The following is an 18,413-nucleotide window of genomic DNA, read 5'->3' as shown; positions in this document are numbered from 1 at the left end:
GGCAAACGCCCTCCTCCCTCCTCGCCATCCTTTCGCTCCGCCCCTGGAATTTCGACTTTATCTCTCCTCCTTCCCCAGGCCCTTTGGCCCCCTGCAGTGGCCGGGCCTGACCCCTTCAGCCTGACCTTTGCCCTGTAGCTCTGCACAGATGTCCCATCACGTTTATCCCAGCGAGAGGCGCAGGCAGAGCAGCTGCACTGTCCCCAAGGTGCAGAGGACGTGCTGGAGGCCCTGGGCTGTCCCGTCGGCCCCTCCCTGGAGCGGCCCTGCCCCCTTGGCATTCCCGCCTTGCCCACCGACCAGACAGGGCGTCTCCTCAGGGATTCTCCTGGAGTCTTCTGTTGTTGTTTTCTTTGGGGGGTCCCCCTGGGCGTGGGGGCCGTCGGGTTTCACCCTGAAATGCCTGGCAGGGTCGAACCCACCACGTGCTCTGGGCCTCTGACCCATCTCCCTGGGCCCTGGTATTTTTTCTTCTTTTGCTTCTGGGGCCATGTCTGGTGGTGCTCCGGGCCCTGTGCTCATGGAGCACTGCGGGTGGAGTGAGGCCCATCGGGGTGCCGGGGACCCGCCAGCCTCGGCGGCCATGGCTGGGCGAGCACCTGCCTTGCGCTTCCCCGAGGGCTCACTCGGGCCCGGTGTCTGTCTGCTCGCTGCTGGAGGAGTCTCATGGCACGCTCTGTCGCGTGTCCAGCCCCCAGAGGACACCTGGGTTGTTTTCAGGTTCAGAATCTGGCAGCTGTGAATAAAGTTGGGGCAGAACTTAGGCAGGCAGGCTCGACCGTGGGCCCGTCTCTCCGGACCCATCCCAGCTTCCTTGCCTGCGGCCGCTGTTGAGGTTGTGTGAGTCGCACAGTGGGGTGGTGCTCCCCGAGCCCGCTTGCATCCTTGCTGCCTCTCCACTCCTGGCCGAGGGGCAGAGCTTGGGGCTGCGGTGCTCCCTCCACGGTGCTCCCCCCTCGCCAAGGCCCCACATCCTGTCCGTGTCTCCTGCACGTCTTGAGCTGAGCTGCTCCCTCTGAGCTGCCCCCGAGGAGGAGACACTCACAGGCCCTCAGACCACTTCGAGCCCGTCACGGAGCTGCCCGAGCGGGTCCCTGCAGATCTGGCCCGGTGGCCTCTCGGGGGCAGGTGCTCTGGGTCCCGCTGCCCTCTCCACCCGTGGCCACTCTAGGGGTGCGGGGCTGGAGCCCAGGGCGGCCGCCCGCCTGCAGGCCTGCTGGTGTCGCTTTCGTGTCCCTGGGGCGTGGCTCTCTGCTTCCTCCGAGTCTCGTTCACTCTGGGTACTGGGCCCGCCCTGCCCTGCCAGCTGCTGCCCCCGCTGGGTGCTCCCTGGGGGGGGGTCTGCACAGCATGTGGCCTCCTCACTGTCCTGCCGTTCGGTGAGTCACAGGTGCCCTGAGGTTGTCAGCAGGGCTGGGCTAAGGTTCATTTGCCACCCAGTTTGCTTTCGTTTGTTTGGTTTGGGGCCACACCTGTCGGTGCTCAGGGCTTGTTCCTGGCACAGTGCTCATGGGTCACTTCTGGTGTGTTAGGGGACCATATGGGTGCTGGGGATCGAAGCCGGGTCAGCCGTGTGCAAGGCGAGCGCCCTCCAGTACTGTGTCGATCCGGCCCTCTGCTGCAGCCCCTCTCTCTGTCTCTCTCTGTCTCTGTCTCTCTCTGTCTCTGTCTCTCTCTCTCTCTCTCTCTCTCTCTCTGTTTTGTTTTTGTATCCTATGCATTTTTACAACTCTACATTCTTTCTTGGACTGGAGCAATAGCACAACGGGTAAGACATTCGCCTTGCATGCGGCTGACACGGGTTCGATTCCTCCGCCCCTCTTAGAGAGCCCTGCAAGCTACCAAGAGTATCCCTCCTGCACGGCAGAGCCTGGCAAGCTCCCCGTGACGTATTCGATATGCCAGACACAGTAACAAGTCTCACAATGGAGACGTTACTGGACCCGCTCAGCAAATCGGTGGACAACGGGAGGACAGCGCCACAGTGCAGTGCTACCTTTGTAGGCACAAGACCCCTTATTCTTCCTTAATATATCACTTAGAGCTTCTTTTTTTTTTTCTTTTTGGCTCACACCTGACGATGCACAGGGGTTACTCCTGGCTCTGCACTCAGGAGTTACTCCTGGAGGTGCGCTTGGGGGACCATCTGGGATGCCGGGAATCGAACCCAGGTCGGCCGCGTGCAAGGCAAACGCCCTCCCCGCTGTGCTATCTCTCCAGCCCCAGAGCTTCTTTTTTTTTTAACCGTGTTTTTATTTAGATAATTTTATCAGAATTTTTTTTACCTTTTACTTTTATTAAGACAGCATGATTTACAAAGTTGTTCATAAAACGATGTTCCAACACTCGTCCCCCCCAGCAGTGTGCTCTTCCTTCCACCAGCATTCCCGGTTTCCTCCCCGCTAAGTCTCCCCCTTAAGATGAATAATAAATGTACTTCTCTGTTTTGGGAAAAAAACTCGGGGCCAGAGCATAGTGCAGTGGCCAGGACGCTTGCCTCGATGGGCCGACGTCAGCTCCATCCCCGGCACACATCAGCCCTGAGTGCAGAGTGGGGAGGAGTCTATTCACTGTCCAAGTTGCTCTTAAGCATCCTGGAGTTTTGTTTTCCTTGAAAAGTAGGTCTGGCACTGGAGTGATAGCACAGCTGCGAGGGGGAGGGCGTTTGCCTTGCCCGTGGCCGACCCGGGTTCCATTCCCAGCACCCCATACGGTCCCCCGAGCACCGCCAGGAGCAATTCCTGAGTGCAGAGCCAGTAGTGACCCCTGTGCATAGCCAGGTGTGACTTGAAAAAGCAAAAAAAAAAAAAGAAAAAAGTAGGTCTGTTGGCGACAGTTCCCTAAGTTTTAATTATCTTTTAGAGTATTTTGTTTTTGCTTTAAAATTAATTCCCGAGTGTAAGGACTGCGGGCAGGGTGCTTGGCTTGCGTGTGGCCATCCTGGTTCCGTCCCCGGCACCCGCTGTGACCCCTGAGTGCAGAGCCGGTGCTGAGTCCTGAGCACCCCGTGTGGCTCCCAAAACAAAGAGTCTCGGGGCTCCTGACCCAGGCTTGACCCTGGGCCTCCTACAAACAACAGCAAGGCTCGTGCTATGCTGGGCCTGTCCAGCCCTCCCTCCCGCTCACTGTGCCGGGCGTCCTGGGCAGTGCCCAGCGAGCCCAGACCAGTGGCATGGACACTGGCCAGCCATCCTGGCCAGGCCTAGGCTGTGGGGCTGTCCCGGCCGGTGCTGACGCTCTGTGGCTGCTCCCGGGGCTTGTGCCCCTGAGCCCAGAACCGTCTCCCCAGCGCCTCATGTTAGCTAAAAAAGACTTAAAACCCGTGTGTGTGTGCGTGCGTGCACACATGTGCATGTATGTGCGTGTGTTTGTGCCGTGTGCTGTGTCTCATTTCCCGTCTTTCGTGTTGTTGTCATCGCCGTGACCAGACTTGCTGTGCCGGGTTCTGGTGCTCCCCGGGTTTGTGCCTGCACACCTTGTCAGGGCGTTGTCCTGTCTCCCACGCTGGGTGCTCGCTAGGGTCACCTCTTTGTGTGTGTTTGGGGGCTGGGGCCGTGTGGTGCTGGGCACTGGCCCGTGGGAGCGGCCCCGGGGCCCAGGTCTCATGCCTTGGCCATGCCCCGGGCCGTGCCCCGGGTGCTGCGTGCTCCCAGAGGGCCCGCGGGGGTCGTGCTGGTCGGCTCCCATGTGTGTCCGAGCCCCTGACGGGCATCTGCGCTCAGCCTGACGGTTCCTCTCGTTCTCCTTTTGACTGCCTGGCTTCTGAGCCGCGACCCTTTATTCCTCTGGGGGGGGAGGGGAGGGAGGCACTCCCCTCTTGCTAAGGTTGAAAAAAAATTATTTATGGAATTCTTTTTGGTTGTTTGTGACATGATTTAATGTAGGGTATTTTTTCTTTCGATATGCCAGACACAGTAACAACAAAGTCTCCAATGGAGACGTTACTGGGCCCGCTCGAGCAAATCGACGATCAACGGGAGGGCCTTTACCTTTACCTTTACCTTTTTTTTTGAGGGGGCTTCCTGGGTTTGGTGGTTTTTTTTTTTTTTTTTTTTTTTTGTTATTTGGGTCATACCCAGCAATGCACAGGGGTTACTCCTGGCTCTGCGCTCAGGAATTACCCCTGGCAGTGCTCAGGGGACCATATGGGATGCTGGGAATCGAACCCGGGTCGGCCGCGTGCAAGGCAAACGCCCTCCCCGCAGTGCTATCGCTCAAGCCCCATTCCTGGGTTGGTTTGATGTCTGACATTAGTTGGGGACACTGGGGCCGGACAGGTAGCACAGTGGATAGGTGCTTGCCCTGCCGGCACCCAGCCTGGCTTCCATCCCCGGCACCCCAGAAGGTCCCCTGAGTACCCCCAGGAGTGACCCCAGAGTGCAGAGCCGGGAGTCAACTGTGAGCACGGCCGGGTGTGGCCCCAAACGAAACAAAAGCAAGCCCCAGCCACTGGGGGGCGCTGTCGCCCATCCTTCCTGTGGACTCTCTGGGGCTCTGCTCTGGCCCCGCCCGTCAACTGTCAGCTTCTCTCAGCCCTTGGTCTTCTGCATCCTCTAGCACAGCCCCGCCGAAGGGCTGCTTATTCCTCTGTGACGGGGTTTGCTGTTTTTTTTTTTTTTTCTTTTTGGGTCACACCCAGCGATGCACAGGAGTTACTCCTGGTTCATGCACTCAGGAATGACGCCTGGCCGTGCTCGGGGGACCGTATGGGATGCTGGGAATCGAACCCGGGTTGGCCATGTGCAAGGCAAACGCCCTCCCCGCTGTGCTATCGCTCCAGTCCCCCCACCCCCCACCCCGCGGGGGGGGGGATTGCTTTTGATTCTTGGATTCCTCCTGCTTCCTGGGCCTGCTGAAGGTGCCGGGCAGGGGCGCCCCGTGTCCTGAGTCAGTCCCCTGGCCTGTCCCTCTCACTCCAGCGCCTCTTCCTCGGCGCCTTCCGGGCTCTGCTGCTTTGGCGTTCGGTTTTTGTCTCCCTGCGGCCTCTGGGAGAGGCGGGTGCGTTGCCCCCTGGTGCGTGGGTCCCTCCGGGGCCTCTGCAGGGGCTGTGAGCTGTCTGACAGACCTTGGCAGGGGAGGGAGGTGTTGTGTGGGAGAACCCACGTTTCCGTGTTTAAGGCTGAGCCGGCTCCCGTCACTGCAGACAAACAGCAAAAAACTGTTGAGGGAATCTGACGCCCTCACGGTCACCGTCACCCCTGCCCAGGCACAGAGGCGTCCCCCGAGCAGGTGACAGGCAGCTGGGACTCAGGCACAGGCGTCTCCTGCCAGCCGGGCTCCCCCTCCAGGGCTCCGGGTCCCTGACGCTTCCTCCTGCAGCACCGGGAGGCCAGCGCCCTGCCCACTGCACCACCTCTTTGGCCCCAGAGTCTCGTTCCTGCTTCCTCTCATTGTGTGCTGGGCAGCGGGTCTGCCCATGGCTTGTTCCTGGGCTGTAAGAGGTACAGTGTTAAGTTCAGCATTGCTCTAAGTTTGTTTATTTTTTTTCTTTTTGGGTCACACCCGGCGATGCACAGGGGTTCCTTCTGGCTCTGCGCTCAGGAGTTACTCCTGGCGGTGCTCGGGGGACCGTATGGGATGCTGGGAATCGAACCCGGGTCGGCCGCGTGCAAGGCAAATGCCCGACCCGCTGTGCTATCTCTGCAGCCCCTCTAAGTTTATTTTTAGTGAAGCGAGGTCAGGGGTTGTTACTTGCTTTTTTGGGCCACCCCCGGCTGTGCGCAGGGCTTGCTCCGGGCTTGCTCTGGACTCAGGAATCACTCCTGGAGGTGCTCAGGGGACCGTGTGGGATGCTGGGAATCGAACCTGGGTCGGTGGCGTGCAAGGCAAACGCCCTCCCCGCTGGGCTCTCGCTCCGGCCCTCGGTACGAGATAGATTTTATTAAAGAGAAGAGAGGACGCGCACACTCAGGAGAGAACACGCTTCTGAGGGCAGGAGAGCAGCCAGGACAGACGAGAAGCAGGGAGGCGAGAACCGGGCTTGAAGAGCCAGCCTGCTTAAGGTTTGCAGTTTTTTCTTTTTTTTTTCTTTTTTCTTTTTTCCTGCGGGGGGGGGGGGGGGGGGGGGGGCAGAACCAGTGATGCTCAAGGGTTTTATTTTTTCTTTTAAATTTTTATTAGTGAAACACCATGAGGTACAGTTGTAGACTTACAAATTTTTGTGCTTGGGTTTCAATTATATAATGACCAAATACCCATCCCTCCACCATGCCCATTCTCCACCACCACGGATCCCAGTATCCCTCCCACCCCCATCCCCCCATCCCACCCTGCCTCTGTGGCAGGGCATCCCCTTTTGTTCCCTCTCTCCTTTTGGGTGTTGTGGTCTGCAAAAGAGGCATTGAGTGGCCATCATGTTCCGTCTAGAGTCTACTCTCAGCATGCATCTCCCATCCTGGGAGGATCCTCCCAACACCCTTTATTTGGTGCTCCCTTCTCTATCTGAGCTGCTTTTTCCCCTAGCATGTGCGGCTGGCCTCCAAGCCATGGAGTAAACCTCCTGGTGGTAATCTCAGCTATTCTTGGGTGTTAGTCTCCTATTTTGTTACTTTGTATTCCACAGATGAATGCCATCAATCATTCTTTGTCCTTCTCTTTCTGACTTATTTCTCTTAGCATGATACTTTCCATGTAGTACCACTTGTATGTAAATTTCATGACTTCATCTTTTCTAACAGCTGCATAGTACTCCATTGTGTAGATGTCAGGTTTTTTCCAGATTTTGGCTATTGTGAACAGTGCAGCAATGAACATAGAAGTCCAGATGTCATTTCGACTATACTTTTTTGCCTCTCCGGGATATATATTCCCAGGAGTGGTTTTTCTGGGTCAAATGGGAGCTCAATTTCCAATTTTTTGAGAATGATCCATACTGTTTTCCAAAGGGGCTGAACCAGTCGGCATTCCCACCAGTGATGCTCAGAGTTTACTCCTGGCTCTGCACTCGGGAATTACTCCTGGTGGCCTTTGGGGACCCCATGGGGTGCCAGGGGTCAAACCCAGAGCAGCCGTGTGCAAAGCAGGCACCCTCCCTGCTGTACTGTCGCTCCGGCCCAGACCTGCCCTGAGTTTAAAGTCTGTGTTAGCTTTCCGTGAAGTTACTCCGCGCGTGTCCTTAAGGTCGCTTCTGGGACGGCGAGGTGGTCCCTGTGCCCCTTCCGCCCGCGTGGCAGCTGGCGTACGACGCCCGGCCCTCCTGTCACTCCTGGTCATCACAGATCAAGTCAGCGGAAGCACAAACCGGAAAAGACATCTCCACGCCTCTTTACTGTAGACCTCGGTACAAAGCCAAAATGCAGAAACCCCCAAACAGAAGGCTGGGAAAGGGAACCTGGTACCTGGTACGCAGCTGACTGCTGTGCAGCCTCGGGGAAAGATGAAGTCTCGCAGCCTGCTGCGAGGGGTGGATCTGAGAGGTCAGGCCAAGGGGGACCAGTCAGCGGGCGGTCATCAGAGTGACCCTCTTGCTGCAGACATAAAGGAACCTAAACATAGGGGAACAGCCAACGCCCAGAGGCACAGGAAGGAAGAGCAGGGAACTGGGCTCAGCAGGGAGCTCACAGGGAGGTCGGGAAAGGGGACACAAGGACATGGGGGAGGGGAAGTTCTGCCCCCCCCACCCCAGGCAGGCTGGGGGCGGGAGGGAAACTGGGGCACTGGAGAGGGGAGTGGGCACTGTGAAGGGGTCGGTGTTGGAACATTATACACCTGAGAACCACAAACATCCTCGTCACTCTGTAATTCGTGGTGATTCTGTTCTTTAAAGGCTAAAAAAATCTCTGTGTGGCATAGAGATGTCTCCGTGGCACTGTTGGTGGGTTGGATGAGATCACTGCCTTTGACGAGCCTTTCAGTCTCCGTCACTGATGGTGTCTGGGCAGGCGGGCTCAGCTGCCTGTCAGCACTGCCTCCTGCTGCAGTTCCCGGTCTAAGTTTACGATTACTGAGTCGCCGAGAAGTCGGGTCTCCTCGCTGGAGCGTGAGTTCAGAAGCCCAGAGTGTGGTGACTCAGCTCCTTTTCGTTTCGTGGCAATTTCACGAGCGTGAGTTTGTGTGACACCCTGTACGTGCTTTTATTCATAATAGGGATTCCCAGCAATGCTCTGGTTTTAGAAAGTGACCCAGGCTTGGAGAAATAGTCCAGCGGAGGGGCGCTGCCTTGCACACGGCTGACCCAGGCGGATCCTGGCACCGGCCGTGGTCCCCCCAGCTCCGCAGTGGCCCCTGCCAGGCTATTCAGTGGGTGCTGCTGACCGGGCGGCCGCTAGGCCCAGGGTTCTGTGGGTTCTGGGCTCCTCATAGAGAGGAATCCCGGGCTCTCGGGCCCTGGGCCGGCGGTTTGACCTTGATGTCCAGCTTGTCAGGGACGCTCGTCTTGTTGCAACTGACCTTTTTTCAAGTTTCATATATTTAAAATTAGTAGATTCTGGGGCTGGAGCGATAGCACAGTGGGGAGGGCGTTTGCCTTGCACGCGGCCGACCCGGGTTTGATCCCCGGCATCTAAAAGGGTCCCCTGAGCACCGCCAGGAGTAATTCCTGAGTGCAGAGCCAGGAGGAACCCCTGTGCATTGCCGGGTGTGACCCCAAAAAGAAAACCATAAAGAGAATGTACACGCAGCCAACATGGCCGACCCGGGTTCGATTCCTCCGCCCCTCTCGGAGAGCCTGGCAAGCTACCGAGAGTGTCTCGCCCGCACGGCAGAGCCTGGCAAGCTCCCCGCGACGTACTCGATATGCCAGACACAGTAACAACAAGTCTCACGATGGAGACGTTACTGGGCCCGCTCAAGCAAATCGACGAACAACGGGAGGGCCTTCATAGATCCTGGGTGAATAGCGCTCTCCTGCAGACAGTTCCGCGTCGGCCTTTTCTGGACCGCGGCAGAATGAGCTCCGGACCCAGGAGGTGTCTGGTGGCCTGTGAGGCGGGTGTGTCCTGCCGAGCCTCTCCCCCGCCCGGCTGTGTGTTCCGAGTGTGCTCTGAGAAGCAGGTGCACCTCGTGGGGCGGCGGCAGGCCCAGCTGGGGGGCTGGGGGTGACACTCCCCCTCTGGTCCCCTCGCTCCTGGGCCCCGGAGACTACCCATGGTGTCACGCGACACCTTTGATGAGCACATTGGCTTACTGTGTTTCTCTAGGCCAGGGAAACGCTCCCCCCCTTCTTTTTTTTTTAATTTTCAGAGTCTCATTCTCCAGAGTCTGCAGCGTTGTGGCGTTTCTGGAAGCTGCTCACGGGCACAGAGGACGAGGGGGGGACTTGGGGACACTCAGCCCCTTCTGTCTCGTTCCCCAGTTCCCCCGTTTGTTGGTGTTTGTGTTCGGGGCATGCCCAGGGGGCGGGTCTGCTGGGGGGGGCACTCCTGCCGTGCCCCGGGTTAGGCCCGGGCCCACCTCCCGCCATCCCCCCCTTGCCGAGAGTCGACCTTGCTCGTGCGTCTCTGAGGCCTTCGCTCCCGAGTCCTCCTGCGGGCCGCCCCTTCCGTGAGCAGGGCTGCCACTAAACACGACAACATGATGTTTTATTCGGCATTTATCTCCCTTTCTCTTGGCTTAGTGCTGAGAGCCACTCATGTTGTTATCTGAATCGGTGCTCACGGGCCCTTCCTGGCCGGGAGTTGCCGTGGGTAGACAGGGTGGGTTTCCCGTCCGTGGCTGAGTCTCGGCTCGGTGCCAGGGCCCCTCCTCGTCCTGAGAGCGCCAGGCACAGGCTGTGTGCGGAGATCGGCCTTTAATGGGCCTCGGGGTGGTCCCAGGTGACTCCTCTTCAGGGCCGTTAGCCACTTGCTGGCCGTTGCTCTTTCGGCTGCGTGCGAGGGTCTGCTCAGGTGTGTGTGAATGACCCTCTGGGATTGTGTTAGGAATTCGTGTCTCTGATTTGGGGACAGCTGACGGGTCCCTGGGTCGCGTCCCTCACCCCGTGGTCTCCCGTGGCCCGGGGTTTCTCTCTCTCAGGCACTGCAGCTCACAGCGTTATTGCTGGAGGGTCCCGTACGTGACCCGTTCCCGCAGTTTCCCCCTGTGTCCACTGCCCCGCTGTCCGGGGCCCCCGTCCTGTCCCTCGTGTGGGTTCTGCCTACAGGTGCAAGGTGGCCCTCACTGCATGAGACCACCCGGAGAGAGGTACCTCCACACTCGCTGCAGGCATGGGCGAGTGCCCATGTCTTCCTTCTTGATTGGGGTCAGCAGGCAGCCCTGAGCAGAGCATACCTGGGGGCCCCCCGGGGCTGACTCCTGGCTCTGTGCTCGGGGCTGACTCTCAGCTCTGTGCTCAGGGCTGACTCCCGGTTCTGTGTTCAGGACTGACTCCCGGCTCTTGGTTCAGGGCTGACTCCTGGTTCTGTGTTCAGGGCTGACTCCCGGCTCTGTGCTTGGGGCTCACTCTTGGCTCTGTGCTCAGGGCTCACTCCTTGCTCAGTGCTCAGGGATCACTCCTGGCTCTGTGCTCAAGGCCCACTCTCAGCCCTGTGCTTGGGGCCTACTCCCAGTTCTGCACTAGGGCTGCCTCCTGGTGGGCCTGGGTGACCGTATGTGCGGTGCTGGGGATCGAACCCGGGTTGGCCAGTGCAAGGCAAATGCCTTACCCACTTGTCTGTCCCTCCGGCCTGCAAATGTCTTTTCTGAGTTGACTTTGCTCTTGGAGTAGATGCCGAGAAACGAATTCCTGGGCCGCGTAGCTCAGCTCCCGGTCGGTTTTGGAAGTGTTCCTGCAGCTTGCGTGGCTGGCACTGCCCGGCCGAGAGCAAAGGGTCCTTTCTCCCCCCAGCACCCAGCTCTGGCCGTTTCTGTTTCTCCGACACACACGGTGTCTTTTTGTGGCTTAGTATGTGTTTTGCTTTGTACCCGCTGCGTTTCCGAAGCGCCCCTGCCTGTGCCTGTTAGTGGCGGGAAGTTCGGTTGCTTTGGGCACACGCAGCTCAGGGCGTCCCCGGGCTCCCCTGGACGCTCGGTGGTGCCCTGTGGACCCCCTCAGAGCTGCCTGTCGCTCCCTCCCAGGTCGGGAGTGTTGGAGGCAAAACTTTTTATCAATTACTAAACCAGGTCAGTGTGTAAGGCCGGGACGGGAGCGATAATACAGTGGGGAGGGCACTTGCCCGTCTTGTGGCCGGCCAGGCCCCATCCCGCTGCCCGTGGGGCCCCCCGAGCACCACCAGGCATGGCCCCCAAACCAGACCAAACCTCCAAACCCAAAAGGCAGCAGAGGTGTTTAAGGCCGGTGTGTCTTTTCTCTTAAGGTGCGTCCAAGTGTTTTGTGTGTCTGGATGGCAGTCACCTTGTTTCTGTTTTGTAAGTGGCTTTTAACCGGGGTTGCATCTCCTTTAATCGTGAGTTGTTTGAGAGAGTGTTCAATATCTCCAGCTCGGGGAGACTTTCTCTTGTCTTCGCTGCTGATTTCAGGCGTCGCGTGTAGATGGGTGTAGTTTTCACCTGGGGATTTGGGGTTTCTTGACGTCTTCGTTGGTTCTGGAAACTTCCCGGCTACTCTGTATTTGTCACTTTCGGTGGGGGGTGCTGGGACACCCCAGGGTCTTGGTGCCTGGCCACGGCTCCAGCACTGGCCCCGGTCACGCTCTGCTCCGTGGCATCTCCTGGCTGGACGCCCTGGACGCCCCCCCTCGCGAGGAGCCCGCTTTCCGTTCTTCTGGCCCTGAGCCTGGACATACTGGTCAGTCGGAAGTTCCAGTTTATCTGGTCCCCGTTTAGCGGATTGATTGTTGATTGTATTAGGGAGCGGGAGCAGAGGGCCATCACGGCCTGTGGTGCGGGGCTGTTCCTGGCTCTGTGTGCGGGTGTGGAGTTGGACACGGCCAGCACCCTGGCCCCTGCCCGTCTCCGGCCCTGGCAGCCGCTGCTTTAAATAACGCGCTGCACCCTTGACATTGTATTTTAAAATCCTCTAATGATGCACATCATGGTGATTCATGCAGCTGTGGATGAGGGTGGAGTCAGTCGAGGGAGCGTCACTCACGGTTCTCCCCGTGTTTGCCGTCAGTCGCCGAACTCGTAAGTGACGCCTTTGTCGGCGCCAGCGTCTCCCGTTGCCAGTGGGTGAGGAGGGGAGGTCCGGTGTTCGCCATACGCTGTGTCCTGGCACCGTGGCCTCGCCGCGTGTCGTGGGCGGAGCGGACACGGAGCCACGAGATTTAGTGCACGTTAAAGACACGGCTAGGGGCCTGGAGTGGGGCAGGCACCGGTCTCGGTCGTGACCCACCTGGGTCGGTTCTGGCCCCCCATGTGTTCCCCTGAGCACTGTCGGGTGTGGCCCCTCCCACTAAGCACTTGAATGAAGAAGGCCTTGGGTCACAGGCGCTCCGAGGAAAGGGCGGGTGGTCCTGCCTCCTCTGGCCGGGGGAAAGGCCCCTGAGAGCACTGCTGGGCGGAGCAGCCTCCTAGAAGGGCGCCAGGCGCTTGCTCCGCCCACCCTGCAGCCGAGGACAGCTGAGACGCAGACCTGGCAGGGGTGGAGGCCGCACTGCTGGTGGCCGGTCGGCGGACACGGCCGGTGCGTTTCCCTTCGGAATCCCGCATCTCGTCTCTGCTTTGCGCCCTAGGACCCCGTGATGGGCCAGCCAGTGAGCTCTGCGTGTCGGTGCTGGGTCTTCGGGCATCCCGGCAGCACAGACCCGCGTGGTGGCCAACCCATGACCGACTCTCCTCCCCTGTGCCTGTTAGTGGACACGCAGACCCTGTCCTGCAGCGTGGCCAGCCCAGCTTCTCGGTTATTGGGATGCTGAATTTCGGTTGTGTCTGTCTGTCTTTCTTTCTTTTTTTCTTTTTTTTTTTTGGATTATTTATTTATTGTTTTGGGCTTTTCGGGTTGTGACCTGGTGATGCACAGGGGTTACTCCTGGCTCTGTACTCAGAAATTACCCCTGGTGGTGCTCGGGGGACCATATGGGATGCTGGGAGTCAAACCTGGGTCAACTGTGTGCAAGGCAAACGCCCTACCTGCTGTGCTATTGCTCCAGCCTCAGTTTTTTTTTTTTTAATCCAGGAATATAATAATTACTGTAAGTTTGAAGTCGTGGTCAGGCTAAACATCGGTATTTGGGCTTCTGTCCTCTGACGCGGAAGCCCCCTTCTGTGGTGCCCTCCGGTGCGGTGCTATGATTGTTTTTCTTGTTGTTTATCTGGGGCCACACCTGGCAGGCTCAGGGTTGACTCCTGGCGCTGCTCTGGGGTCCCCGGGGTGCTGGGATTGAAGCAGCCCCCGTGTGGCGCTCTGCTCGGGCCGTGCTGGGAGGAAGCCGGTTTTCGTAGAGAGATCTCAAGGGTTAAGAAATAAGATCGTGATTTCCCCTCCATGGTTGTGGGTGCTTGATTAAGTACATTTGAAAAGCGCTTCGGACTGGGAGAGCCCACGGCCCAGTGCTGGCCGGCTCGAGGCTGTGCGTGTCCTGAGCCCCCAGAGGACTTGGGGGCTTTCGAGGGAAATGATGTTATAATTGTCCAAAATTTAAAAACTACTTTATTTCCATGAAACTGAGCTGTGGCATAAATGTCCTCGTTGCGTTACAGGGACTGGGGGGCACAGACCACAGACGGGGGTGCTGCAGACACACAGACACACACACAGACACACACACCCCATTTCCTCCCCCCCCCCCCCCCCATTCCCGTCCTGTGCTGTTTCGGTACTTGTTGTTCACACACACACAGACACACACACAGACACACACGCACGCACGCACGTACCATCCCCCCCCTCCTCCCCCCCCCCCCCCCCCCCCCCCCCCCGCCCGTCCTGCGCTGTCTCGGTGCTTGTGCTTTCACTTCCCCGCGGGAGTCTGTCTCCGAGTGCGCTTCTGCCTCTGCGTCCTTGCTTTGCCCCTTGCTTTGAGCCGAGGACAGGCTGCCTGACCCACGCTGGTCCCCCCTCCACCTTCTGTCCGGCCAGCGGCCGCTCTCGTGGTGGCTTGGGAGCAGGGGCTGCTGGGTGAGCCCCCCTGGCTCAGGAACTGCGCCTCCGGATGGGGCGGACCCCCGACCCTGCGCTCCGAGGACCCCCAGCGGGGCTGAGGTTCGCGGGCATCTGCTGTTTGAGCCTCCTGGCGCTTTTGCACGCAGTGGTCTCAGCTGCCTTTAATAATCAGCAACTGCATCCCAGAGGGAACTCGGTAACGCGAGCAGGCGGTTCCCGCAGGCGCTGACTCCAGGCTCCTCACTTCTGATAAAGCGTTTTTCTCACCGGCTTTCGGGACCGAGGTCGCTTTCTGGTGCCCAGAGCCAGCCGGTTCGGAGCAGGCAGACGTGGCCAGGGGCCAGGCCTGTTCCCGCACCCCGATCCCCCTCACGCACTGACCTTTGGTGTCCGGGGACCTCGGTCGTCAGGTGCCCTGGCGGGGGCTGTCCTGCCCGGCCCTTGCTAGCGGCCACCCTGGCCACCGCCACACCGCTGCCACCTAGTGGTGCCGGCGGACGCTGCCCCGGCGGGGACACTTCCCGCTTAGCGTTTTATTCTCGGTCAGGCTCCAAATTAAAAGGCTTTTGTGAGACAGAAAGACGTCACGTTGTAACCACAGAGCTGTGGTCTGTGGCGGGCTCTGAGGACGCTGCCGGTGGGTGGGGGGTCCTGGCCGTGGGGGAGGGGCGAGGGCATCGGGCTGGCTCAGGCCAGCGCGGGAGGCATTCCGGGGCGCCCCCAGGAGAGCCCCCCACCAGCACTGGGTCCGCAGCACGCGTGTTGGCCAGCGCTGCTGCTCAAGGTGTTTTTCCTCGCTCCGCGCTTGGACAACAGACTTGAAACTCAGGCCTTGGAGGGGAGAAACTCCGGGGTCACACGGGCGGTGCTCAGGGCTCACTCCGGGCGGGGCTTGGGGTCCGTGTGGGTGGTCAGCCCCATGCCAGGCGGGAGCCCTGCCTAGTCCCCCGGCTGTTGAGCAGGTCAGTGAGGCACCGTCCTACCGAGGGGGCCTCCCGGAGACGCCTCTGCAGTGGCCGTGGCCTCTCAGCTGTGTGACCGACACCTTCTCCCTTCTCCGCTGCTGCCCCATCCCCCGGTTCCTCTCGTTCCCTGAGGAACAAAGGGCGGGGTCAGCATTCAGGTGCCTTTGGCAGGCCCAGGCTCTTGGCCCAGCTGGTGTTGGGTTCGGGGGGCGGGGCGGGGGCGACGGCAGAGAGGGGGCACTTTGGGCTCTCCTGTCACTGCCCGCTTCTGGTGACATCGCTTCCAAAAATCTCTCTTGAATCGTGGATCTTCTCTTTTGAGTCATGGGGCGGGGTGGGGTCGGGGGTTTCCTGAAGTGGGTCGCACCCAGCTGAGCACTCCCGGTGGGTTCCGGCTCCCCCTCCCTGGGCTCCGCTTCCTGTGCTCAGGCCCGTCAGAACCCGTCACGGCGGTTCTCCCGTCCAGCTGAGTTTGGTCTGTGGCTGGCTGCGGCAGGGAGGGGGCAGCCTGCTCGGACACTCCGTCCTCTCCTGGGGAGGACGTCTGGTCCGGAGAGCACTGTCAGCCCCGAGCCCTCCCGGGCACAGCTGGGAGTAGCCCAGCACAGCCACAGGTCAGGGGCAGCTCGGGGGAGACAGGGGACGAGGGGAAGGTGTGTGCATTTTGTTCTTTGTTCATTTTCCTACAGATTCATAACCTCATCCGTTTGCAGAGGTTGGGGGGGGTGAAAATTCTGGGACTGGGGGGGTAGGTAGTACAGTGGGGAGAGCATTGGCCTTGCATGGGGCCGACCCAGGTTCAGGCCTGACACCACGTATGGCCCGCCAAGCACCACCGGGAGTGACCCCTGAGCACCGCTGGCTGTGACCCCAAAACAACAATAAAACATCCTGGGTTTCACTGTCTTCTTGGGGATTCAAAAATTTGCATCTGTGGTATATTCTTTGATTTTGTTTATGAGGTAGTTTGTTATAGAAATTGAAACTTTTGACGTCAAATTTATAAATCTTTCTTCCTTGATGCAGGTGTGCTTTCTATTTGAGGAATCGAGTCTAGAGACTCTGATCAGTTTTGTGTCTGGGGCAAACAGGACGGGCACCATGATTGATCGGCAATTTATGTTTAGCTGCTTGGTTTTAATTTAAACAACAACAACAACAAAAAAAACTTGTTATTTTAAATAGGAAAACCCAAACCATCTGTTTGCCCCCTTCCTTCGTAAATTTTATGATTTGACAGGATTTGCAATTATTTGTCCTTTTTCTAATTAAACAGTGCATTCTCAGAATAATTCATTTGTCAAAATACATCCCTAAATTTGGTTTTTAATATGGAGCCCCGAGAGCTGTCGGGATGGGGGAGGGAGCCTCACAGGGTGATGGGACGAGCCGCGTGCGGTCCCGGTGCCAGCGGTGCCCGGCCGGGGTGCCAGGGGGAGCTGAGGGTGCCAGGGGGCATCTGATGTGCTCAGGGCTCGGGAGAGGGGCCTGGCTGGGGACGAAGGGAATGTCGCCCTCCTGCCTGCGTTTGCCTGGGGCCATGTGCCGCAACGTAGCCTAGTTGGGGAAGCTCGAGGGGGCCTGTGCAGGGCTGTAGGACGGGCACGGGTGCTGGGGTCTGCGCTCACGGCTGACCCAAAGTGTGTGGGTGCTCCCGGCCACAGTGCTCCGTTTCCGGGGACACAGGGCAGAAAATTTTTTTCCCACTTTTGGGTCACACCCGGCGATGCTCGGGGTTCCTCCTGGCTCTGCACTCGGGAATCACACCTGGCAGTGCTTGGGGGACCATATGGGATGCCGAGGATCAAACCCGGGTCAGCCACGTGCAAGGCAAACGCCCTGCCCGCTGTGCTGTGGTCCCAGCTCTGAGATTTGTTTTTAAAGATTTTTTTTTAAATAGGTATTGGCTTTGTGTATTGGAAATAGACGCACCGTGCGTCTGGACTGTCAGCGACGGCCCTGTGTGTGCCAACATCACACACCCTCCCCCTTCCCCTAGTGCCCCCTTGCTCCCAGCCCTCCCCCACCACAGTGGCCTGGGGGCGTCCGTTCCAACACCTTTCAGTCCTTGCAGTTCCAGGGCAGCTCCGCCTGTCCACTGCTGGGGGTCGGGCCTCAGCTCCGGAGGCTCCACTCCGGGACAGTGAGCCCCCGAGCAGGGCCAGGAGTGCGCTGCCCCCCGCCCGGGACAGGAACCTTCTCGAGGAAGAGAAATGCGTGTTTCAGAGACCGTGCGGGCCCGGGAGTTGGAGGCGTGCGGGTGGCCGGGGTGGCTGGTCAGTCGTGCTGGCCTCGGTGGTGGGAGGGAGAGTGGGTGGGGGCCGGGGGAGCGCTGGAGAAGGTGGGGGGGGTGGACCTGGGCGGACCCCAGGCCTGTGCAGGAAGGGTTGAGTTCGTGTGCCGTGAGCAGGTCGCATGGCTGCCAGGGACTCCGCTCGCGTCCTGTCCTGGGGAGAGAGTGGGGTGTTGGAGTCGGGGTTTGGGGGCCACTCAGCACCCATCTGGAGCCTGGGGGCAGCCAGGAGAGGCTGGGCTGTGGCCACTCTCCTCGCTTAGCTGCAGGACACGGATGGTGGGCGTGGTAGTTTTTATTTCATGATTTTGGTGTTTGGGCTCCATCTGGCAGCGCTCAGGGCTATCTCCTGGCTCCCTGTTCAAGGTTCACTCCTGCCGGGACTTGGGGGACCACATCTGGGTGGGTCACGGCACTATTGCTCCGGCCCTTCTTGAGTCCTTTGGAACTTACAAGCGTGCCGTGGTTCCCGTTGTTCTAATTACCACTTCGCACTGGAAAACAGATTCGAGCCGTTCCTTTCGGGGCGAGCTGCTGGGTCTCCTCTCTCTGGACGCGCGCTTCGGGTCTAAGCTCTCCGCAGGCCGCCGGGAGGGCGACACTGACGGCTGTTCTCTGTTTCCCTCCGAGCAGAAATCAAAGAGCAGTCTGCCGAGGAGGACGCCGACGCCGAGGTGGACGGCTGCAGGCGGTCAGCCCTGGGCCTGCCGCGCGCGGGGGCCGAGGAACCCGCCAGCTGCCTGGTGTCTGTCGGAGTGGAAGCCAAAATCAGGTCAGAGAGGGGCGCGCCGGCCGCTGGAGGGGCGGGGGCGGGGCGGGACAGCGGGGAGGGGGGCCACCGAGGGATGAGGTGGGGGGTCGCTCCAGCGTGTGGGCTGGGGGGGGGGGCAGGCCACGGGACAGGAGCCTCGCCCTGGCCAGCCCCTGGGGGTCATGCCCGCCCCTCCCGGAGGGAGAAACAACCGAGTCTTAGCAGCAGGTTTGACACTTTGGCCACTTCCTGTTTTCATTTGAAAAGACAAGTCGGTTGGGTCCGGAGTGATGGGACAGCAGTGGCCGACCCCGTCCCCGGCATCACCTGCGTGGGTCTGCCATCCCTGAGCACAAACGGAGAGCAGCAATGAAGAGTGTGTGTGTGTGTGTGTGTGTGTGAGACAGACAATAAAGTGCGTGTGTGTGTGAGAGAGAGAGAGGGAGGAGAGAATGTGTGCGTGCCTGCCTCAGTGTGACTGTGTGT

General features: G+C 59.5%; 1 protein-coding gene across 1 annotated transcript in view; it reads left to right on the top strand.

Annotated features, from left to right (window-relative positions):
- The window catches only part of KMT2C (lysine methyltransferase 2C), a 184,786-nt gene that overhangs the window by 58,581 nt on the left and 107,792 nt on the right, over positions 1–18,413 (top strand). The window contains 1 exon segment of the mRNA XM_056134804.1: positions 17,810–17,948. Coding sequence (XP_055990779.1) covers positions 17,810–17,948 — 139 coding nt within the window.

The sequence above is a fragment of the Sorex fumeus genome, unplaced genomic scaffold (assembly GCF_029834395.1).
Source record: "Sorex fumeus unplaced genomic scaffold, SorFum_2.1 ptg000107l, whole genome shotgun sequence".
NCBI classification, from domain to species: domain Eukaryota; kingdom Metazoa; phylum Chordata; class Mammalia; order Eulipotyphla; family Soricidae; genus Sorex; species Sorex fumeus.
The sequence above is the reverse complement of the archived record's forward strand: the minus strand, read 5'-3'. Positions and strand labels throughout refer to the sequence as shown.